Source organism: Neofelis nebulosa, chromosome 1 (genome assembly GCF_028018385.1).
Source record: "Neofelis nebulosa isolate mNeoNeb1 chromosome 1, mNeoNeb1.pri, whole genome shotgun sequence".
Lineage (NCBI taxonomy): Eukaryota > Metazoa > Chordata > Mammalia > Carnivora > Felidae > Neofelis > Neofelis nebulosa.
Window position 1 is genome coordinate 83,898,744 of NC_080782.1, and position 25,013 is coordinate 83,923,756.

General features: G+C 35.5%; 1 protein-coding gene across 11 annotated transcripts in view; it reads left to right on the forward strand.

Moving 5' to 3' along the window:
* The window catches only part of FAM172A (family with sequence similarity 172 member A), a 438,543-nt gene that overhangs the window by 38,243 nt on the left and 375,287 nt on the right, over positions 1 to 25,013 (forward strand). For 9 of the 11 annotated variants that reach the window (XM_058731896.1, XM_058731116.1, XM_058736139.1 and 6 more), the window contains 2 exons: positions 11,815 to 11,916; positions 16,707 to 16,807. In XM_058731896.1, coding sequence (XP_058587879.1) covers positions 11,847 to 11,916; positions 16,707 to 16,807 — 171 coding nt within the window. In that variant the 5' untranslated portion in view covers positions 11,815 to 11,846. The remainder of the gene's footprint in view (positions 1 to 11,814; positions 11,917 to 16,706; positions 16,808 to 25,013) is intronic. The other 2 variants (XM_058737369.1, XM_058738195.1) reach the window with 1 other exon arrangement.

Sequence of the window (25,013 nt, forward strand, 5' to 3'; positions counted from 1 at the left end):
TAATGGTGTGCCTAATAATCCAGTATTCTATCTTCATGGCATTAATTAGGAATATATTTTTGATAGTTTTTAAAATTAAAAAAAAAATTATTTTAGAGGGAGAGAGAATTCGTAAGCGGGGGGAAAGGGGCAGAAGGAGAGAGAGAGACTCTTAAGCAGTCTCCACACTCAGCATGGCTCCTGATGCAGGGCTTGATCCCACGACCCTGGGAGTCAGATGCTCAGCCTACTGAGCCACCCCGGGGGCCCTGAATTAGGAATATTTTTTGAGAGGCTTTCCATGTTAACATCTCAGAAAGAATCTGCCCAAGGCATTCTTCCGGAATTTTGAATTCTAGACTTTTTAAGTCTGCAATCTAAAAGAATTTTACTCCTAAATGTGCATTTTTGAGCTGAAAGATTTCTTCATTATTATATATTTCAATCTAACTGTCTAGTGACTTACCCCACATCAGCTTACCTAAGTAATTTGTATGTGGTCTCACAGTTACTTTCTTTGATGGTGAAAGAAAATCTTATGGATTTTCTAAATGTTGAGATGCCATCTGTGCTAGATAATGAATCTTTTATTCAATGTAGAGTCTTTGTGGTCTTCAAGATGCTTTGTAGGTGATGGCCCAAATGAATGTGTACCAGACCATTCTGGTCTGCAGAATAGTTGCAGCCATTTCTGTGAATCCCTCACTGCTATCCTGCCCTGCTTTATGAGGCTGGATGATAAAGATATCTCAAGATTCTCTCTTTCGACCTTACTTTATCTCTTTTCTTGAAAGCCTAAAGCATATAAGTATGTAATAAAGAAGCCAGCCTCATCTTGTCCCTGCTTTTAGAGCTAATGTTCTCTCAATGGAATGGTGTAGCTAGCCTGTACCTTCAAAAATGGAAAATGGCTAAGAGCATTACTTTCTTCTCACAAATGTGAGAGATGATGTAATGGATCAGAGTGGTCGCAGAAAGGATGATGACAGATTCTGGTTGTGTTGTGAAGAAAGAGATGACATGATTTGCTGTTGGGTCAACAAGATAAATTCGAATGCCCTTGGCCTAAAAAGCTCTTAGATTTGTTAGATTAAGAAAACTGGGAGAAACAGGTTGTGGTGATTGTAGTGGAAAGCAGGAGTTAGGTTTTAGATATATTAAATGTTAAACTGAGGTGCTTCTTAAACAGGAAGGTAAAGAGGTTGAGTATGGAGTTTGGGAGAGCATTTGGGTTAGAGATAAAAGTTTGAGGAAACATTAGTATAGAGGTAATATTTAAAGAACCATGGGTCCTAATTGAGATCACTGGAGATGTCAATGTAGACAGGAAAAAGATCTGTAGATTGAGCCCTAGGGCATCTCAACTCTAGGGTCAGGAAGATGACCAGGAACCATCAAAAGAAGCTGAAAATGAATTTCTAGGAAGAAAGGCTAAGAACCAGGAGCAAGAGAGAGAGAGAGATCCTGAGTGCCAAATGTAAAAAAAAATGGGAGTAATTAATTTAGTCATGATGATAATTCATGTTATACAAGGACTGAGAAATTACTTTTGGAATTTACAGTGCGGAGGTCATTGGTGATCGTCAAAAAGAGCTATTTTCATGAATTGATGGAAATGAAAGCTCTCTTGGAGAGCTTCGGTAGAGAATGGGAAGAGAGGAGTTGGAGACAGTTGTGGACAACCCTGTAGAAGGTTTTACTGCATGCTTGTATGCTGCTGGGGATGACTAGCACTCTCAGAATAATGGTTGATTTAGGAGAGAGGGCAAGGAATGTATGTAAGTCTCCTTCTAAATAGACTCTCTGGCTTTCCAACTAGATGTGTTTTGTGAGTCTTCAACCTTACTCTGTAATGTGAAAATTTGAATCTTTCAAGTTATGGTCCAATTTACACTTCCTCAAGCAGTTTGTAAGAGTTTACATAGGTTTTCTGGGTTTTGGAGGTACAATTATGTAAAAAGAGTATGGATAGGGTCTAAAGATGGAACTGTCTGGATTTAAGCTCAGGTTTTTCTGCTTAGCTTCTCTGAATCTGTTAATTCATCAGTACTATAGGAATAAGAATGTTTGGTGCACATGAACTTGTAACAATTCATGGAGTTAAATAGGAAATATTAGAAAACAAAATGGCAGTGCATAGCAAAGTATATTTCAAACAGATTGTCAAACTGAATAAAACTTTATCTTTCAAACAGTCTACTTACCAGTTTTTTTTTTTTTAATTTTTTTTTTTAACGTGTATTTATTTTTGAGACAGAGAGAGACAAAGCATGAATGGGGGAGGGGCAGAGAGAGAGGGAGACACAGAATCGGAAGCAGGCTCCAGGCTCTGAGCCATCAGCCCAGAGCCCTATGCGGGGCTCGAACTCACGGACCGCGAGATCGTGACCTGAGCTGAAGTTGGACGCTTAACCGACTGAGCCAGCCAGGCGCCCCTCTACTTGCAAGTTTTATGTTTTATGGATTATGTTTTTGGTGTCATATTCTTTACCTAACCCTAGTTTATGAAGATTTTCTCCTGTGTTTTCTCCTAAAAAGTTCTATAATTTTAGATTTTACTTTTAAATTAATGACACATTTGGAGTTAATTTTTATAGAAGGTATGAGACCTAAGTCATGGGGTTTTTGTTTGTTTGTTTTGCCTATTAATTTCTATTTGTGACAGCACATTTGTGAAAAAGACTGTCTTTCCACCATGGAATTACTTTGTCCATCTTTGTCAAAACTGGGTATATTTGGGTATTTGGGTGGCCTCATTTTGGGCTCTCTGTTTTGTTCCATGGATCTGTGTCTATCTCTTTGGTAACACTGTTGATTACTGTACTGTATAGTATGTCTTAAAATTGAGTAGAGTGATTCTTCCCATTTCATTCTTTTTCAAAAGTTTTAGCTTTAGGTATTCTAGGTTGTTTGCTTTTCCATATACATTTTAGAGTTAAATTATCCATATCTGCAAAAAAATTTACTGAGATTTGATTAATATTCTATTTAAGCCTATAGATGAATATGGGGAATATTGACATCTTTATTGAGTCTTTCAATCCATGACATGGTATGTCTCTGATTTATTTAGATCTTTGATTTTCTTTATCAGCATTTTGTAGTTTTCAGCATATAGGTCTTAAATATTTATTAGATTTATACCTAAGTATTAATTCTTTAGGGTGATTATAAACAGTGTTGTATTCTTAATTTCAGTTGCCACGTGTTTATTCTTTTTTTATTGTCAAATTGGTTTCCATACAACACCCAGTGCTCATCCCAAAAGATGCCCTCTTCAATACCCATCACCTCCCCTCCCCTCCCTCCCACCCCCCATCAACCCTCATTTTGTTCTCAGTTTTTAAGAGTCTCTTATGTTTGGCTCTCTCCCACTCTAACCTCTTTTTTTTTTTTTTTTTTTTTTTTTTATTCCTTCCCCTCCCCCATGGGTTTCTGTTAAGTTTATCAGGATCCACATAAGAGTGAAACCATATGGTATCTGTCTTTCTCTGTATGGCTTATTTCACTTAGCATCGCACTCTCCAGTTCCATCCACGTTGCTACAAAGGGCCATATTTCATTCTTTCTCATTGCCATGTAGTACTCCATTGTGTATATAAACCACAATTTTTTTATCCACTCATCAGTTGATGGACATTCAGGCTCTTTCCACAATTTGGCCATTGTTGAGAGTGCTTCTATAGACATTGGGGTACAGGTGCCCCTATGCATCAGTACTCCTGTATCCCTTGGGTAAATTCCTAGCAGCACTACTGCTGGGTCATAGGGTAGGTCTATTTTTAATATTTTGAGGAAACTCCACACTGTTTTCCAGAGCGGCTGTACCAGTTTTCATTCCCACCAACAGTGCAAGAGGGTTCCCGTTTCTCCACATCCTCTCCAGCATCTATAGTCTCCTGATTCGTTCATTTTCAGTTGCCACGTGTTTACTGATAGTTTATGGAAATGTGATCAAGTTTTGTTTGTTGATATTATGTCTAATGGCTCTCCTAATGTCACTTAATAGTTCTAGGAGTTTTGGGGGTAAATTCCTTCAGATTTTCTGTTAGGCCATCAGGTTGTTTGCACATTTGATGGTTTAATTTCTCCCTTTCCAATCAATATGCCTTTTATTTCCTTTCTTGCTTTTTTGTACTTGATAGAATTCTTAATACTATGTTGAATAAGAATAGTGAGAAAATGGACATTCTTTCCTTGTTCATCAGGGGTAATAATGAGTGGTGATACTCCCATTTTTACCCTTTTATTTTTAGACCTGTGAATTATGGCTATGGGAGAAACAGCACCATATATTTGAAACTAATTCTGAGTATACACAGCCTTCTAGAGAATCTGGCCTCAGCCCTGCAGGTTCTTTCACTTAGCTGACACAGTAAATGAATCTTCAAAAGGCCATTTCGCCATTCTCTCAAACTAGCTGTTTTAGGATGGTGGGGAAAAGGGTAAGACAAATGAATTTCATGAACATGGGACCATTGCTGTACTTCTTTTGCTGGGAAGTGAGCTCCTTGATGAGAAGCAATGCAATGTGGAATACCATGATGGTGGATAAGGCATTCTGTAACTCCACAAATAGATATGGCAGAAGCATTTCATGTGGGGAAGACAAATCTGTATTCAGAGAAAGTGTCTTTTCCAGTAAGAACAAAAAATGCTACTTCTTTCATGATGGAAGTAATAGGATGTAATCCACTACCACCAGGTAGTTCACTGATTACTCTCGGGAGTGGCACTGTATTGGAAGCTAAGTGTTATTTTCAGATTCTGGCAGTTTGGACAATCAGTAATGGCTATAGCCATGTTGGCTTTGGTTAATGTAAGTTCATATTGATGAGCCCATGCCTCCTCCATCCCTGCCACCATGGCTACTTTGTTCATGAGCCCGTTGAGCAATGACAGGGGTGTCTGGGGAAAGAGGCTGACTGGTGTCCAGAGAAAGAGTTATCTTACTCACTTGGTAATTAAAATCTTCCCTCTTTTGAGGCAATCTTTTAGTGGGTATTAAGTTGGGACACAGCTATCTTTCACATCTTTTGCCCATTCAGAGAGGACTATTCACACACCTCTTTGCCTTATTTCCTCATCACCAATTTTCCAATTATATTCCTTTCAAGTCTCTGACCATCCAGCCAAACCAGTGGCCACAACCTATGAATCTTGATATAATCACATGTTTGGCCATATCTCTTTCTAGGCAAACGGTAGCCAAGTGCACTGCTCACAGTTCTCCCCGTTGGGAAGATTTCCTTTCACCACTTTCCTTCATTGGTAACCCAGACTCTCTGGCTGGTTTTGGTTGGTGCCTGAATATCATGCAGAACCATCTGTAAACCAGACCTGAGTTTTGCCTTCTATCAGCTGGTGGTAAGAACTCCCCCTGAGGCCTTAGGTGCATGCTATTAGATAGAAGTTCAGTGTAGCAAGAATGGGGACTTTCTGCATTTGGGCTACTTCATGTAACTTTTGCCTCCAGGGCAAAATGGTTAGAGATACACCATTTCCATTTGATGATGGAATGCTGTTGTACACACCCACCTTTAGGACTTGGTGGGTCAGATAACATTCAGTTTATAGTGAGCAGCTAAGGTCACATGGTAACTTGGTAGCCTGTGGTTAAGCATTCAGTCTCTCCTAAGGCCTAATGGCAGACCAACGAGAGTAGTTATCTGCAGTAGATGGCAGGGCTTTACTCCAAAATCCTAAGAGCCTGTACTGTGATTCACCAGCGGCTTACTGAAGATTCCAAACAGCATCCCAGATTTCCTAGTTTAGTGATTTAGTTCTCACTGTAAGGTCTGGCATAAGATGAGTCATTACAGCGCTCTTCAAGAATGCCAGGGTTCTCTTCACAAATTTATTTCTCATTGTAGTAGGGAAAGGTATGTCTTCTGGACCTTCCCATTGTGAGTGAGTACGTCTTCAGTGACAAATCCATTGTAACATTCCTGTCTTCCAAAACCTTTGACCCTTTCCTCTGCATTAAACCAAGGCAGGTCTGACATTTAATCAGTCATCCTAATTCCCCAAGATTCAACGTTAAATATGGAATATCTGCTTAGTGAGCCTATATTAATAAATATGATCTGATTGTTCCTTCTACTATAATCCCATGCCCTTAATATTTATTCCCACACTTGTTTTCTGGATCTGTCTGTATAAATTAGAAAACCCAAAAGAGTGTTGGATATTGTGCTCCCCCTCACGAGTCATACTATATACCTCACCTTTAGGGGCCTGCTATGACTTGAGTGTAGTTGCAAGTCTAGTTGCAAAGAGGGCTTTGGGGAGTGGGTCCTTAAGAGAATCAGCTTTGTCTTGCCTGGCATCAGCCTTGGGCAGGGTGGAGGAGGACATTACTGTTTCCTTAGGCAACACAGGCTAATTCTCTAAGAGTAAGGTAGAGAGACCACTACTACTGAGGATGGGAAGGCTTCTTCCACTGACAAAGAATTATCACAATTTAGAAGCTTATTGTCTCCAGCTTCTTCAGGGTTTTCCCACATGTCACCATTCCAATTTACACGATCCCATTCTTTCCCAGTAGGTGTCCTCACTTTAACAATGGACACCTGTGAGGCTGGTAGTTCTGCTTGGACTGTATTTCACCTAGTTGCAGGATGAGATTTTGTGTTTGATTTTTAACAATCTCAGCCCTTTGGCTACAAGAGATAAGGGTCACCTTCAGGACATGCTTAGAAAATTACAGGTTATTTATGCTACACTTGAGCTGAGAATTCAAATCCCTGAGTGTATCCTTTTTTTTTTTTCCACCACTTTGTTCAGTGACTTTAGGAGCAACCAGCCAATCTCATTATGTTCATTAATTTTCCAAAAGTGTTTGAAAGTATCATATACATATTCACCCAAATTCAAATGTTAATCTCATCCAGAAACACCTTCACAGACACACTCAGAGTAACATTTAACCAAATATCTGGGTATGGTATGGCTCAGTCAAGTTGACACATAAAATTAACCATCACACCATTCCTCTGTCTTTGGGCAGTTGGGTTGTTTCTTGGCAGTGAATATTGCTACTATGAGATGGGTGTACAAATATTTGTGTCTCTGTTTTCAATTCTTCTGGATATCAAGTGGTATTTTTATCCAGTTGCTTCATATGCTTAGTTGAAGTTTAGAATTCTAGTTGCTGAATCACTTTAATCACCTGAGGCATGTTTTAGAAGAACCACTTGTGTTACATCTGATGCATATTTAAGTTATATGGATCAGTTGTACTGTATTTTAGAGGTGATTGAAGGGATTCTTAATGGAAATGTTTTTTATACTTGATTTCTGCCTAATCCACTGCCTTTGGAACCCAGTCTCTGTATAAACTGCAGCTTGATAGTGTTGCTTTCATTTTAAAAAGTAGAAAACATAATTCCTGATGTTTTCTTTCTACATGTCTCTCAGTGCTAATGAAATTAAAAAAAAAATCTATATCTGATTTCCTAGTTAACAGAGGAGAAGTTTGTGGATTTCCTATTTATTCAGTACATTTTGTCATTCACAGGAACAGTCTGGGCAAAGTAAAAGCATATTTTTGTATTTATAACTTCCTTTTTTATAAGGTAATGAAGAGAGGGGGCACAATATTTTAGGGTTGCATCGAACATAGAGTAAGTGTGGTGATTTTGAAAGAGCATTGAGTTACGTATTGGCAAATACATTTATTCTATTAATTCCACTATACTCTTAGGGTATAATTTTGGACAAGCCATTTTACCTCTCTGAGTTCATTTTCTTGTCTGACAGATAGTGAAGGTGGTAATACATGCTACTATTTTATAGGGTTGTGATGATCAAGTGAGGTAAAGTATGTGACAACTTTAAATTGGTACATAGATGTTAGGTGGCATTTTATGATCTGAGCTGGTAGAGAAAATGGTTATTAGACATGATATAACTATCTGCTTATGTATTGGATCATCGCTGTGTGTCTGATTAAAAGGTTTCTAAGTTTTGAACTGTAGAAGATGACTGAAGTGAAGGAGTCAGTTTTGTCTCAGAACCTCAACTCACTGGAGAGAGAGAAGCATTTTCTAACCACTCCAACCCAATTTTGGGTATTAAGTCTTCTATTTTACTCTGTTTCGCAAATAATTACATGGTGTTCAGAACTTTATGAATGAATCAGAAATTTGTCAGCATGTATCCCTTTTTTAGCCCAATATACATATTATGTGACATTTCCAAACATTTTATTATTTTTAAATGTTGAAAATGGTATATTTTTATATGAGTTGAAGTTTATTTGGTATAGCAGTTTGAAGAGTACTAAAAAATGATTTTTTTGAGGGCTTATCTGTATGTCCTACGAGACAGACTAGAGACTGGAGGCAGACAAACTACTTTTTTCTTTGGCATATTTTCATGTGTTTCATACACTTGGATTTGTTATATTTCTGTAAGAGAGGAAAAGGGACTGCTTTGCTTTATTATATATCCTAGGAGCTGTTTTCTCTTCAGGAACTTGAGTTAGAATGAATAATCTCAAAACCTAAACTTTCTTAAAGAACATCTTTTCAGAACTGAATAAATTTGAAGTTTATCTTTTTGTTTTTCTGAGCTTTGGTAGGACTCTGTGATGACAAATAGTGAGAATTTTTGCCTCATCCCATATTAAAAGCCTAAAAGATACCATTAAATACTTTTTGACAGACTGATTCTAGAGCTGGGGCAGGGAAAAGTTAAGCCTAGAGCAAATCTCTTTTTTTTTTTTTTTTCTTTTCTTTCTTTCAGGAATAGAATTTAGTGATTCATTGCCTACATATAACACCCACTGTTCATCCCAGCAAGTGTCCTCCTTAATGTCCATTGCCCATTTAGCCCATCCACCCACCCAACACCCATACAGTAACCCTCAGTTTGTTCTATGTAGTTAAGAGTCTCTTATGGTTTGTCTCCCTCTCTATTTTTATATTATTTTTGCTTCCCTTCCCTTATATTCATCTGTTTTGTATCTTAAATTACACATATGAGTGAAATCATACGATATTTGTCTTTCTCTGACTTATTTCGCTTAGCATAATACACTCTAGTACCGTCTACATTGTTGCAAATGGCAAGATTTCATTCTTTTTGATTGCCAAATAATATTCCATTGAATATATATACCACATCTTCTTTATCCATTCATCAGTCAATGGACATTTGGGCTCCTTTCATACTTTGGCTATTGTCAATAGTGCTGCTATAAACATTGGGGTGCATGTGCCCTTTGAAACAGCACTCCTGTATCCTTTGGATACATACCTAGTAGTGCAATTGCTGGGTCATAGAGTAGTTCTATTTTTGATTTTTTGAGGAACCTGCATGCTGTTTTCCAGAGTGGTTGCACCAGTTTGCATTTCTACCAGCATTGCAAAAGGGCTCCTTTTTCTCTGCATCCCCATCAACGTCTGTTGTTGCCTGAGTTGGTAATGTTAGCCATTCTGACAAGTGTGAGAGGTGGTATCTCATGGTGGTTTTGATTTGTATTTCCCTGATTACAAATGATGTTGAGCATTTTTTCATGTGTCTGTTAGCCACCTTGGTGTCTTCTTTGGAAAAGTATCTATTCATGTCTTTTGCCCATTCTTTAGGTGGATTATTTGCTTTTTGGGTGTTGAGTTTGAGAAGTTATTTATAGATTTTGGATACCAACCCTGTAGCTGATATGTCATTTGCAAATATCTTCTCCCATTCTGTCAGTTAGTTGCCTTTTAGTTTTGCTGTTTCCTTCCCTGTGCTGAAACTTTTAATCTTGATGAGGTCACAGTAGTTCATTTTTGCTTTGTTTCCTTTGCCTCCGGAGATGTGTTGAGTAAGAAGTTACTGCGACCAAGGTCAAAGAGGTTTTTGCCTATTTTCTCCTTTAGGATTTTGATGGCTTCCTCTCTTACATTTAGGTCTTTCATCCATTTTGAGTTTATATTTGTATGTAATGTAAAAAAGTGGTCCAGGTTCATTCTTCTGCATGTCGTCCAGTTTTCCTAACACCATTTGCTGAAGAGTCTGTCTTTATTCCATTGGATATTCTTTCCTGCTTTGTCAAAGATTAATTAGCCATACATTTGTGGGTCCGTTTCTGGGTTCTCTATTCTGTTCCTTTGATCTGAGTGTCTGTTTTTGTGTCAGTACCATACTGTCTTGATGATTACAGCTTTGTAATACAGCTTGAAGTCCGGAATTGTGATGCCTCCAACCGTGGAGGCGTCTTTGGTTTTCTTTTTCAGGATTGCTTTGGCTCTTCAGGGTCTTTTCTGGACCTGTACAAATTTTAGGATTGTTTGTTCTAGCTCTGTGAAGAATGCTGGTATTATTTTGATAGGGATTGCTAGAGCAAGCATCTTGTGATAACACAAAGTAAGGAAATATTTAAAAAAAAAAAAAAGATAAGAGCATGTCAAAGAGTTATAGGAACCACCTGAAAGTTTACGGTCATGGCCAATGCTGGAACAATTTGAGCAACAAAATAAATGACATATTGATTGTAACCCAAAGCATATAATAAATACCCATGAATCCATACTGATACAAATAAGATTGAATAAATGTGTAAATGGAGGAAGAGAGACAAAAATTTCATATAAGAGAATTACAAATATATGTAGATGTTCTCTGCTCCATAAGATAGAACATAATTCCACCTTTTCCTCCTTGATTGTGGGCTAGACTTACTCGCTTCCAATGAATAGATTATGGAAAAGGAAAAATAGTAACATCATAGTTGAGAAACTGTCAGACAATGCCTTAGCCAACCGATGTAAATTAACATCTCCTGTGATATTCCATGGATATCATTTTCCTCTTGATATGTGTGAAAAGAGGGTCAGTTCACTCTTTCCAAAAGTGGTTTTTTTTTCCAAAAACCTGTAACCCTAGTCTAATCACAACAAGTAAAAATCAAACATACCCAAATTGAGGGTCATTCTGCAAAATACCTGACCAGTATTCCTCAAAACCGTCAGGATCATGGAAAAGAAGTAAAGACGGAAATCTGTTACAGACCAGAGGATGCTAGGGAGACATGACAAGTTTATGCAGTGTGGTATCCTACATGGAGTTCTGGAATAGAAGAAGGACATTAATGAAAAAACTGATGAATAATATCTGGGCTTAGTTAGTAAGAATGTGCAGACGTTGGTTTCTTCATTTTCACAAATGTACCCTGGTGATATAGGATGTTAACAATAGGGGAAACCGGGCAAAGGGTATATAGACAATATCTGTACTATCTTTCAACTTTTTTGTAAATCTAAAATGATTTCAAGATAAAATGTTTATTTAAAAAACTTTGTTGACCATTTTTTTATTGTATGGAAATCAGATAGTGTAAAGAATAAAAACTTCTTTGTGATAATCAAACTTTCTCCATTTATATGTTTTATTTTAATATTATAATTTTTCATATAAAATTTAATAATGTGCTATGTTACCCCTATTTAAATTTATAATTTTCTTTTTTCATAAATAGTAGTGTCATCTATATGTAAGATTTAGTGACCATTTAAAAATCATCTTAATACCTGAAACTTTTAAGCTATATAGATAGAGGTTAAAAAGGTACAAATTAATAGCTGAATATTTTGAGGGGAAGAAGTTCATAATTTACAATAGGGGTACATAGGATCTGAAATTGTGATTGTTATGGCAATTATGATTTTGAAAGTGCTTTTGAAATTGTCATGGTATAGCACTTTAAGAACTTAGAAACTTTAAAAGCATTATCAATAAGGCAATACATAAAAAGTAAGCTAATAGAACAAAAGAATACTTAAAACCATTTAAAATGAAATCTTTGTAATTAACTATGAAAATATAAGTACATTTTATATTCTTTTCTAGATTTATTATCTAGGATTGATTTGGATGAACTAATGAAAAAAGATGAACCACCTCTTGATTTTCCGGATACCCTGGAAGGATTTGAATATGCTTTTAATGAAAGTAAGTGCTTGTATGCTACATACAAGATTTATGTATCATGCTAATAGAATCATAGGACAGATGTTATTTGCTACTTTTATTTGCCCGTTAGTGTTTTATGTATTTAAGAACTCATGACTTTTCCCTTCATGGTGAAATTCTTCACTCAAGCAAAAGAACCAAATTGTAATTTCCCATAATTGTCAAATCACTGAAACCAATGGACATGAATTTGATTTGACTTATGCATTTCAGCCTTGAGCTTTTAACTTGCTGGCATCCGGTTGTAATTCCGAATTAAATTATATAGAAAGATGCTACTTTTCCACATTTTTAAAATGAAATGACTAGCAATTATTATCTTTGACCATATTTTAAAGCATAATACTCAATTTTCCATGATTTGTTTCAGGCAACATCCTTCTTTTAAAATTTATTAATTAATTTATGAATAAGGTAAACTTTGCACTTGGGATTTGGGAGAACATACCATAAGTTACAGGGATGTTTCTGGAACAAAGAATTGTGATTCACTGAATTGATAACATGCTGTTGTACCTGAAGGGCATTGCTGTTACAAGCTAGGTAGCATTTGAGGTGTAGCTTTCTGTTAGTTGCTCCATACCCACTACATTGGTGATTTGTTATCATGTCATAGTAGATATCCCTTTGCATTATCAGTTATAGGTATCAGCTTATATAATGATGGTCTCTGTATACTAGAAAATTAAGTGGATTTAAACAGATGATATTAGAAACTTTGATCTCTTTTCTGATATTTTCATGCTTTTTTTAGTAAAGGATATCTTACACCAAAATATGTATGAGTAGTAATATTTTGGTTTTTTTTTAAATTTCTTTATATTTTAATTGACAGAACTAAATGATCACTCAGACTAACATTGCCTTTTTTCCTTTGAAATGATTATTAGATTTTCTCAGAACAGGGATGGGTTGGGATATTGGTATTGTGGCTAAATCATAGAACTATGTTTGCTCTATGGATATCGGACATCATTTTTCATCAAAGTCTATGTTTCATCTTCCTTGAATATTTCTTAAAGTGAGTAAGAAACAAAAAAAACAACACACTTTTCTTTGTTTTCATTTTTTAAGTTGGGACCACACCCAGAGTGGAGCTTGCACTCATGATCCTGAGATCAAGAGTCACATGCTATACCAACTGAGCCAGTGAGACGCCCCCAGAAGCAGTACACTTTTAATCTTTCCTTTTATTATCAGATACATATGCACACAACCTTTCACACTTTTGCACACCCTTGGATCCACATATATTGCATTCAGACTTTTGTACATACCTACACTTTTGCATGTACATGTGCCCTTTTGTGTATATATACCATGAAGATGTATGCATCCTTGCACACACTTGCCATTTATTTTTTAAGTATCCTGGACATTGTCTTACATAAATAGTGACTAACAGTATGAGGCAGACATGGTTGAATTCTATGGATAGAATGCCATTTTTAAGGATCTTATTTTTAGTATTATACAGTTCACTTTTGAATTCAGGTTAACGGTGAATATCTAGAGAGGTGAGGATTTGTATACGGGAAACTGGGTCTCAATGCTAACCCCCTAAAAGGGAAATTTTAACTTAGTATCTTTGGCGACTTCTTTTTTAGCTTTATAATGACAAAAATTCTTATGAAAGCTTTGAAATCAAATTTTCATTACCTGATTGAAGCTTCTAATTTTGTATAAAGGATTTTAAAGTAGTTGGATAAAAGAAGAATTTGGATACAAATTTTACTCTAAGCCAATTTGTAACAAAGGGGAAGAGATTGTATTTTACCTTCATCAAATTGATACCTGTTCTTTCAAATAACAGTGCGTTTTCAAATACGTCTTGTGTTTAAAATGCCTGCTTAGCCAATTTTCCCATTGTTACAGTTGTGTAAGGCCCAGCTCAAATGTCCTTGCTGATGAAGAACTCAAAGGCTTATCCCCTTTTACACTCACCTATACTCCCTATGCCCTGGTGCAGTATTATGAGGAAGCACACTTTAGTATCACTAAAAAATAATTGGCCTTGTGGCAAACCATTTGAGTTTGAATATTGTCTTCTACAATACCTGATGTTTATTGAACTCTTAATACATGCCAAGAAGTGTCCTAAATACTTTCAACTTATTAATTCATTTAGGCAAGTGATAGCATCTTTTGGGTCCTAGACTCCATAACAAATCTGATAAAATATATGGATACATTTCCCAGAATAGCACATATTTTAGGTGTACATGTGAAACTTTACAACTGATTTCAGGGGACCTTAAGCTAAAGTGTCGTAAATCAGATCTTTGACACTCACTGGCAGGATTGTCCAAATCTTTGAGAAATGCCATATTTGCAAATGTGATCAGGTATTTTTTTCTGGATAACGCTGCTCACATTCTTTGCCTCTTAACCTTCTTTTTACCTTTAACACTAGTGCTAATAGTTGGCTATTTTGACAGGGCCCATTTTTCCTAAAGTATCAGAATCTTTATCACTTTATGAGAATTATGATATCGAAAAATGAGTAAGTTAAATGAAAAACAAAAAACAAAACACCTTTCTTTGTGATGTAGGTGCAAGTGGTCTAAGTAGTCTATTAAAGTCACTTACTGGCTTCGTAAGTCACTTCCCTTTCACACAGCAGTCTCACAGAAAATACATTTTAAATTTCAGCTGCAGAAATATTATACATTATTATATGTCAGGTACCTTTAAGGTTACTTTAGTCAAAATCATAAGTTTTAGATTAGCAGATGCCCTCAATCTACCTGCATTGGTATCTTTTTTTTTTCTTTTTTTTTCAGATTTACCCATTACATGTAGCTTTCTTTTCCATTTCAAGTTATTTATTTTTTTAATGTTTATTTTTGAGCTTTGAGAGAGAGAGAGAGAGAGAGAGAGAGAGAGAATAAGTGGGGGAGGGGCAGCAAGAGAGGGAGATACAGAATACAAAGCAGGCTACAGGCTCTGAGCTGTCATCACAGAGCCTGACACGGAGCTCGAACCCATGGACTGAACTGTGACATCATGACCTGAGCTGAAGTTGGACGCTTAACCAACTGAGCCACCCTGGCACCCCTACCTGCTTTGGTATCTTAAATGGGAATTTCCCTTTCCTGTAGAAAAAGACAGATACATCTTGTAATTTATATGGCATCATCTAACCAAAAAAGAGTATTGTAGTGATCCAACACAGTATCTCATGTTGAGAGTATTAGAGAACTCTACAAATAAGGATTAGCTCTTATTTTGCATATTAAAGAGTTAATTTTTATATGTAGTGAAATTGATTCATAAAAATAGTGAAGTAGTTTTACTTGGGGTCGTATATTTCCTGGGTTTAGTTTCAGTGCTATAACTTTCAAGTTTTTATCCACTCCTTCATGCCCTCATTGAAAATCAAATACTAAGTTCCACGCTGAATGATCATGTCCTTCTTTGGGCTCTAAACTCTTTCTTGTGCCTTACTGCTCTTAGCATAGAGTCCAGACCCAATATTTGAGCCTTCTACTGTTGGTTCCCAACATGTTCTCCAGTGTTACACAGTTTGGCTCAATACTTTCTGTTTCTGTTAAAATGGATTGTTCACTATTATTTGAACTTTCTGTCCATTTTATACAGTTTTCTTTAAATTGCTGGGTAGAGGCAGGAGAGAGTAGGTTAAAGTAATTGGCTTGTGGTATGTTTCTCTCCTGATTACCAGGGGAATATTCCTGGGACAGAATGAAGACAAAGTGGCCTGGTATTTTCTCTTTATAAACATGCTGATACTATAAACTTTTAGTGAATACAAACTAATGTTTGCTATGAACAGAGTCTTTATGGAATGCTTTGAGCAGGATGGCTGATTTGGCACTGCTTATGGTAAACGAACATATAGCAAACATATCTGTGGAAATAGGAGGTATATTTCTCTGAAGAATATCATATAAGTAGTACCACTCTCTGGCACATAAAACTGAAGTATTTTATAACCCAAATGCTTACCAGTGTATGAGGTAACCTTTTTGCCTCACTTAGAGACCTCACTTAGAGACCTCTCTGGACCAGAGTGCTACTACTGAGAGGAAAGGATCTAGGAAGAAATGCCCAGGCTTTCCCAGGCCTCTCCCTGTTTTTCTTTGCCTGTGACACTAGATTGCTTATATCTTTGATATTATTAGTAAAAGTATTATCGGTAAAATCTCAAAATTGAGTGTTGACTGCCTTGACAGTCCAAACCTTTGTTGGCTCACTTCCTTTCTCCTATTTTCATTTCTTACTCATACTTCAAGACCTGGTTGAAAAATCACACTAGACCTATTCTAACCTATAGGGATCTTTCATTTTTCCAAACTTATTTTAGACTTTATTGTCTACAATGAGTTGCCTGTGGCAGGTTTTAGATTGTTGATTTGCTTCATTCTTGTTTAATTTCCTGAAAAGTTGCTTAACTTTTTAATATTTACGCTTTTACTCCTCAGGTAACCTTTAAGCTTAGGAACTGGAACTATGTTCACATCTGTAGCCAGCAAGGATCCTTATACATTATAGGCCCTCAAATGTTAATTTAGGTTAGAGTAATGCAGATCAGAATTTGCTTTAGAGTAATGAAGATGAAAACGCAAAGCATTGAGTATGTGGGGCCATTCTCTTACAGTATTTAGATGTTTGCATCATGTTGATATTTGAAGGAAAAAATCTAATGAAAAAATGAAACTGTTCTGAGAAAGTTCAGACATTATTTGTCATACTTTTCATTATTATAAATATGCTCTGAGTCATAGCAATACTGTTTGTTTATCTTCTAGAGGGGCAGTTAAGACACATAAAAACTGGGGAACCATTTGTTTTTAACTACCGAGAAGACTTGCACAGATGGAACCAGAAAAGATATGAAGCTCTAGGGGAGGTATGGTGATATATTCAACTTTAACTCCCCCCACCCCCAATTTTGAATAGTCAGAATGAAAGTTGTAAAGCTAAAACGGTTCATGAAGTCTTTCTAAAAAAAAAAAAAAAAAAAAAAATGACTTGAAAAAGGTTTTGCATTTTTTGTTTGATTATTTTAATGGTTATGTTTGAAACATATTCTAAGTTTAAAAATTTATGTTTTTATGTAAACGTATGCTTCCCATGACCTTAATATTTGGTAGTGAGTCATTACATCAGAAAACAAATTCTGCCAAATTTTATGTTTTAAATGTTTTTAGGAGGTTGAAATCTCTGCTGTGCCAGGTGGAAAAGTGTTACTTGAAATGCTTATCTTCAAAAAAAAAAAATTACCAATGTTAATTACATGAGGTGATGGATGTGTTAATATTAATCTTCTTTATCATTCTACAATGTGTGTGTTTGTGTGTGTATAATATATATCAAATCATCACATTTATTCCTCAATAAAGGTAAAAACAAAAGTGCTTATCTCTGTGAAGAAGATTGATGCTCGTTTGGCTAATAAATTGGATCTCACCTACTTACCTTTGACTTGATAAAGGATTAGGCCTTGTGACCATTTAGGTTCTTCCCATGGTAGGAACCCTTGAAAATGTCATTTGTCATTCAGGTGAATGTTTTTTAAAGCCAAAGGTTTTACTCATTCTATGTCATGTTAAGTATTTTTAATAAAATGTGAATGGACGCATTTGTTAAGTGTGGTAACTATACACTAGTTTAGTTCTCTAAGGATAAGTTCATGTTTCTGTTTTCTGTTTTGATTCCTTACAAAATTGGTTAAATGGTAACATAAAGAATATATGAAACTAAATTTATGTTTCCTGGGAGCCAATTCTCCATGTGTCTCTTGAATTTCTACATGTGTCTGAGCAAGTCACTGACAGCTTTTGATGTGGTCTATCTTTTTGAGGGTCTTTGTACAGGAAACAACTTGGAAGACAGAGATTGTGTATTCCTCCAAGGCAGAGAGCAGATATTTTTTGCTATTCAAGAAAATGCTCTTCCCTTCCTGCACTAATGGCAAAGCAACCCCTTACAAGACTGGGCTTCATAAATGTTGAGGTTCCTTAGCTCTACAGTGTGTTCAGCCTCTGTCCTTAGCCTGTTCACATTGCCTTTTTGGGATCTGAGGGACAAGAGAAAGATGAAGATAAGCTCATGTTGCCTGCTCTACACTGAGTAATAGTCTTTTGTCGCTGACACAGGAGTCTAGTGTCTTTTAGCAGTATCCATGAAACAGTAGCAGGCTAACTTGTTAGCTTGCAAACAGGATAAAATATCAGGTCCCTCAAAGTTCTTGATATTGTTCTCCAGCATTTATATCTTTTTAAAAAATTTTTTTGAATGTTTTATTTATTTTTGAGAGAAAGAGAGACAGCATGAGCAGGGGAGGCGCAGAGAGAGAGGGAGACACAGAATCCGAAGACAGGCTCCAGGCTCTGAGCTGTCAGCACAGAGCCTGATGCGGGGCTTGAACTCTCAAACCACGAGATCATGACCTGAGCCAAGTCGGATGCTTAACCGACTGAGCCACCCAGGCACCCCTCCAACATTTATATCTTAAGTATATGTAATGCCCTGAGTAATTTCTGCTGCACATAAGATGTCTGCCCATTTCCACTTGAATTAATTATATGCTGCATACTGGTAATATGTTGATAATAGAATATCCATCGTATATGACCTGAGAGAACAACTGGGGATGTTTGCTTTGTTATATTTGTATGTGGGGCTTACATTTTACTCTTTTCCATAAGCCATGTGTATTTGTTCACTTGGACAGGTGCTGTTCTCTGAATAAACTTTGTCCTTTTTTGGCATCTGCATCTTTTTTCAGCCTTAATCTGTATCCTCTAACATCATCTCTTTCAAAATTTAGCAACTGTGTCTTATTAGATAATCCCATGTGCAAGTGATTGCTTTCTCCTAGGATCTGCTACCTTTTGTTTTTTGGACATAGGGAGAGCCACAGATTTAATTTTTGGTGGACCTTACTCCATGATAATCAAAATACAGTAAAACCTTGGTTTGTGAGCATAATTCATTCTGGAAATATATTGTAATCCAAAGCACTTGTATATCAAAGCGAATTCCCCTGGTAGAAATAATGGAAACTCAGATGACTCATTGCACATTCCAAAAATATTCATATAGAAATGATTACAGGGATGCCTGGGTGGCTCAGTCGCTTAAGTGTCCGACTTTGGCCCAGGTCATGATCTCGCTGTTTGTGAGTTCAAGCCCCACGTGGGGCTCTGTGCTGACAGCTCAGAGGCTAGAGCCTGCTTCAGATTCTGTCTGTCTGTCTGACTCTCTCTCTCTGTCCCTCCCCTATTCACGCGCTGTCTCTCTCTGTCTCTCAAAAATAAATAAACATTAAATTTTTTTTAAAAAAGAATGATTACAATACTATAATGTAATACAAAATAGTAAAGAAAATACAAAATATAAAGAAAAATAAATAAATGAACCTGCCCTTACCTTTAAAAACCTTTGTGGTTGGTGTGAGGGAGACGAGAGAGGAGGGTCATTGTGTAGGATGACTTCCACTGTCACTAATGGAATCACTACTATTTATTGACTCAAAGGAATCTTTTTCTGAACGGGGGCCATTGTATGTGCTTGCGCAGATGTTGACTACAGTACAGTATTAATAAACTCTTGTCATACTGTATTTAATGTAGCTGGCAGTAAGGCAGCAGAGGAAAGCGTCTATATCTGCAGGCAGCCTGACCTAGAGTGGAACAAAGCATTCCTAAGCTTACTCTTGTATGGAAAAGCAAAGGGCTGTCCATAGGTGATTTGAAGTGATAAAAAAAATACACTAGTGCCAAAGTTCTGAAAAACCACTGATTTCTGCCAGACATCACAGCCTGAGACCAAGCATCTAGGCACATGAGATGATCACCCACAATGTAGCAAGACAGAGACAGAGAAAAACCATTGGCTCAGTTGTGATCGTATGACATTTGGTGTCATAGGCTACTTGTGTTGCAAGACATCACTCGTTTATCAAGTTAAAATTTATTAGAAATGTTTGCTCATCTTGTGGAACACTCGCAGAACAAGTTACTTGCAATCTGAGGTTTTACTGTATCTTGTACTTAATGATTATATATAGCTATATAGAGAGAAAATATTCTACGTTATCTAGATTTTTCACCTCCTGTGCCTGTATTCACATTTGTGTTGATGATAAAGTTGGCCCTAAATGATCACCCCAAATCACAAGATTTATTCTGTAATGCAGTGTAACTCAAATTTAGATCATTGGACTCCTGAGCTTCAAGTACCAATCCCATTTACTTCCATGTATGGATATAGATATATAGATATAGATATAGATATAGATATATAGATTTATAGATATAGATATAGATATAGATATATATATAGAAAGTAAACAACTTTCTAGCATAAAACTTGTCGCAACAAAAGATCCAAGAATTGGAGAAGGAAGTCTGGTTGTTACAGCCTTTTGTTCCATACCATCTTGCTTCTCACGTCCTGTTTGAAATACTTATTTTCATTACTAATCTCACTGTTGAAGGCTGGTTATTAATTGAATTTCATTTCCTATATTTTAGCATTGAGATGTATGAGTTTTAGTTATATACGAATAAGAACAGTTTTCACTATGGTGAATTTGTTTAGTGTTCATTATGGTGGGATTTAATAATACATAGGTGTACCTATATTTTGTCCATATTTCTTCATTTCTATTTCTGAGCTATGCTTTCCAGTTAGATTTAACCACAGTACTATCCTTCGTTCATACCTTGTACTTTTGTCTCATACTGTTTTCTCTCTTTGAAATGCCCTCTCTCCCTTGTTCACGACACCCGTACCTCCACCTGCCTTAAGGTTTTGGCTCAGATGTCTTCTTTTCTGGGGAGCCTTTTCTCATCTCCTCTGCTACTCTCTCTCTCTTCTTTTCTTCCCAGTTCCTTTTTTCTGATTCTCTTTTTTCTGCCTATCTTGCCTTCTTCCAAGAATGATTTAAGGTGACTTTAAATATGAATATGCCATTTAGCGAGGTTAAAAATTAAGTTAAAAATAATAGAATTTTAAAAAAGAAAATAATGTTAGTAAACTAGTGGCATGAGTTTGCTTTATTTCTCTCAAGCTACTTTGTGTCACAGTGTTTTTTTATGCATATCTTTAAGCAATTTGGGAAAATTTTCTGTGTTCTCATATTTGTTTAATAGGAAATGAGTGTGATAACACATATATAAACTAGTATGAATTCTGGACCTATGCATTTTAGGAAATTTCTTAATTTTAGGAATTTGAACATAAAGATATATTTTCATATCAGAGTAAAGGAAAATGATATGCTAATGATAATTTTCCTGTTTGTAAAAATATTTTCCATTATTTGCTAATTACCATTTAATTTCTAAGTTTTAGAATTTTACTGCTTTGCTGATTAAAATTATTTGATTAAAGGTAGTCCATGTTTGTGGCATTTTCTTTCGGAAAATTTTTGTCCTTCATAGTCACACTCTAGACCTCTGTCGCTGTAATTCAGAAAATAGAAGTTCATGTATAATTGTCTAAAATTCCTAGAACATAAATAAACCTTTGCATTTAAATCCTGGAAATAATTTAGTATTTATTGTTACCAGTAAGATCTCTAGTTTGATTAAATGAGAACCTGTAGAAAGTATCTTACCACATCCAGAATATAGAAGCATTTAAAAACCTTTCTTTTCATGGTTGTGAGGGTGGAATACAGAAGATAGTGTAAATTTGAATTTCTTGTCTAGAAGCCTGCCTTAATAAACAACTGATACGCTTAAGATTGAAGTTTTAGGGAAACAGATTCTGACTTTAGCCAGCAATCTAAACCAAAACCCCTTCTGTGTTTTTTTTAGTATGTTCCTACTAAATACTGAATTTTGTCTTCACTGGAAAGCTACTATGTATGTTTTGCAACTGCCGTTTTAGTTTATGTTTATTTCTCTCTTAAGGAGATTATTATAGCAGTCATTCAGCAGAAATTGTTTTTAAGACTTGCTCCTGAAATGCTCTGTCATTTCTATGTAAATTAAACTTATTGTGTAAGTAAAATAAACTGAGATGTCAGTTTGTTTTTAGAATGCAGTTCCATAACTACACAAAAGAATACTTCTTACATTTACATAGTTACGTTTTTATAGTCAAACAAATGCTTTTGCTAATATGTATTTTTTTTTTAATTTTACTATCTACGTATAGCTTGATAAAAATATATAGCCTATAATAAGTTTGGATAATTTATCTAAATTTAGAAAGATACTGTCTGGGTTTAAGGAGGTGGGAGAGTGGTGTGAAAGTGTAACTTTCAAAATAGAATTCTTTAGTATATGCTATATGCTAGAGTTGAATGCCTGAGAATAATGTTTCTGGTAGGCTCAATCAGAAAGACTGGAAAGGCCATCATGTAAAGTAGTAAGTAGAATGATGAAAACTCAGCATGTAGTTTTTAAAATTTTCCCAACTATTTCTTTCATGTCATTGCTGAATTACTATTAAGTGGAGAATTCATAATCCAGCAGAAATTCTAATGAAAGAGAGATTTGATTTTCTTGCCTAATTTGGATCTTTGCATTTCCTTTAATATTTATCTTTATTACCTCTTTAAGAATTAATAAATTGTCAATGTGCTCAATTAGAGAATAGCAGTGATAAAGTAGTCTTATGGTGCATGGCTCTTTATTTTTGGATAGAATCACAGGAAAACAACTAGGGGCATAATTTTTTTCACGTGTGAAGCCATCTGGTCCTGCATTTTTGTTTGTGGGAGTTTTTTGATTACTGATTCAATTTCTTTGTAGGTTATTGGTCTGTTCAAATTTTCTGTTTCTTCCTGTTTTAGTTTTGGTAATTTATACATTTCTAGGAATTTATCCATTTCTTCTAGCTTGTCCAGTTTATTTGCATGTAGGTTTTCCTAATATTCTCTTAACAATTATTTGTATTTTTGTGGTGTTGGTTGTTATTAACCCTCTCTCATTTGTGATTTTATTTATTTGAGTCCTTTTTCTTTTCTTTTTGCTAAATCTCACTAGAGGTTTAAAAATTTTATTGGCTTTTTTTTAAGAACAAGCTCCTGATTTCATTGATGTGTTCTATTTTTTTGTTTTGTTTTTTTAGTTTCTATATCATTTATTTCTTCTCTAATCTTTATTATTTTTTTTTTTTCCTTCTACTGACTGTAGGCTTCGTTTGTTGTTCTTTTTCTAGCTCCTTTAGGGGCGTTTGAGACTTTTCTTACCTCTTGAGGTAGGCCTATATTGCTGTAAACTTCCCTCTTAGAATGCATTTGCTGCATCAAAGAGACTTTGTACCATTTGTTTTCATTTCCATTTCTCTCCATGTAATTTTTTATTTATTCTTTTATTTCTTGGTTGATCCATTTATTATTTAGTAACATGTTATTTAATCCCCATGTGTTTGTGTTCTTTCTAGATTTTTTTCATGTTTTTGATTTCTAGTTTCATAGTGTTGTGGTCAGAAAAGAAGCATGGAATGACTTGGATCTTTTTGAATTTGTTGAGACTTGTTTTATGGCCTAATATGTGATCTTTTCTGGAGAATGTTCCTTGTGTACTTGAAAAGAATGTGTATGTTCTGAAAATATCTGTTAAGTCTATCTTGTCCAGTCTATCATTCAAAGCCATTGTTTCCTTGTTGATTTTCCGTTTAGATGATCTGTCCATTGATGTAAGTAGAGTGATAAAATCCCCTACTATTATTATACTAATACTGATGAGTTCCTTTATGTTTGTTATTGTTTTATGTATTTGGGTACTTTCATGTTGCATACATAAATATTCACAATTGTTATATATTCTTGTTGGATTATCTCCTTAATGTTTATACACTGCCCTTGTTTGTCTCTTGTTACTGACTTTGTTTTAAAGTGTAGTTTGTCCAGTGTAAGTATTACTACTCCAGCTTTCTTTTGATATCCATTTGCATGGTAAATGTTTCCATTGCCTCACTTTGAATCTGCAGGTGTCTTTAGGTCTAAAATTGGTCTATTGCAGGCAGCATATAGATGTGTCTTTTTTTTTTTTTTTTTAATATTCTGACACCCTGTGTCTTTTGATTAGAGCTTTTAGTCGATATATATTCAGTGTAATTATTGACAGATATGTATTTATTGCCATTTTATTGCTTGTTTTGTGGTTGTTTCTGGAGATTTTCTCTGAACCTTTCTTGTATTTGCATGTTTTGCTGATTTTCTTTAGTATATATTTGGATTTCTTTCTCTTTATTCTTTGCATGTTTATTTGTGACTTTTGATGTGTAGTTACCACTAGCCTCTTCTGTATATAGCAATCTGTATTAGGTTGATGGATATTTAGGTTTGAACCCATTCTTTTCTACTCTCCTCCCCACAATTTAGGTATATGTTATTATATTTTATATCCTTTTATCTTGGGGGTTCCTTGACTTATTTTTTCAGGAATATTCATTTTTACTGCTTTTGTGTTTCCTGTCTTTGTATTATCACTTTTGCTCTCTCCTTTCCACTCAAAGAGTCATCTTTAGCATTTCTTATAGGGCTGGTTTAGTGGTCATAAACTCCTTTAGCTTTTGTTTCTCTGGAAAACTCTTCATCTCTCCTTCTGTCCTGAATGATAGCCTTGCTGGATAGAATATTCTTGGCTGCACATTTTTTCCCATTCAGTACTTTGAATATATCTTGCCACTCCCTTCTGACTTGCCAAGTTCCTGTTGAAAAATCTGCTAGCCTTGTGAGTTTCCCCTTGTAAATTAATGACTTCTTTTGTCTTGCTTCTTTTAAAATTTTTTTATCACTACACTTTGCCAATTTAATTACAATACGTCTTTATGTTGGCCTCCTTTTGTTGATTTGATGTGAGTACTCTGTGCTTCTGGATCTGGATGTCTGTTTCCTTCCTCACATTAGGAAGTTTTCACCTGTTATTTCTTCAAATACATTTTCTGCCACCCCTTTCTCTCTCTTCTTCTCCTGGTACTCCTGTAATATGAATATAATTATATTTGATGTAGTCACTGAGTTCCCTAAGTCTTATCATTTTGTGTAATTCTTTCTCTTTTGTTCAGCTTCATTGCTTTCCATTACTTTATTTTCTATGTCATTAATTTTTTCTCTGCTTCTTCTAGCCTGTTATGTATTGCATTAA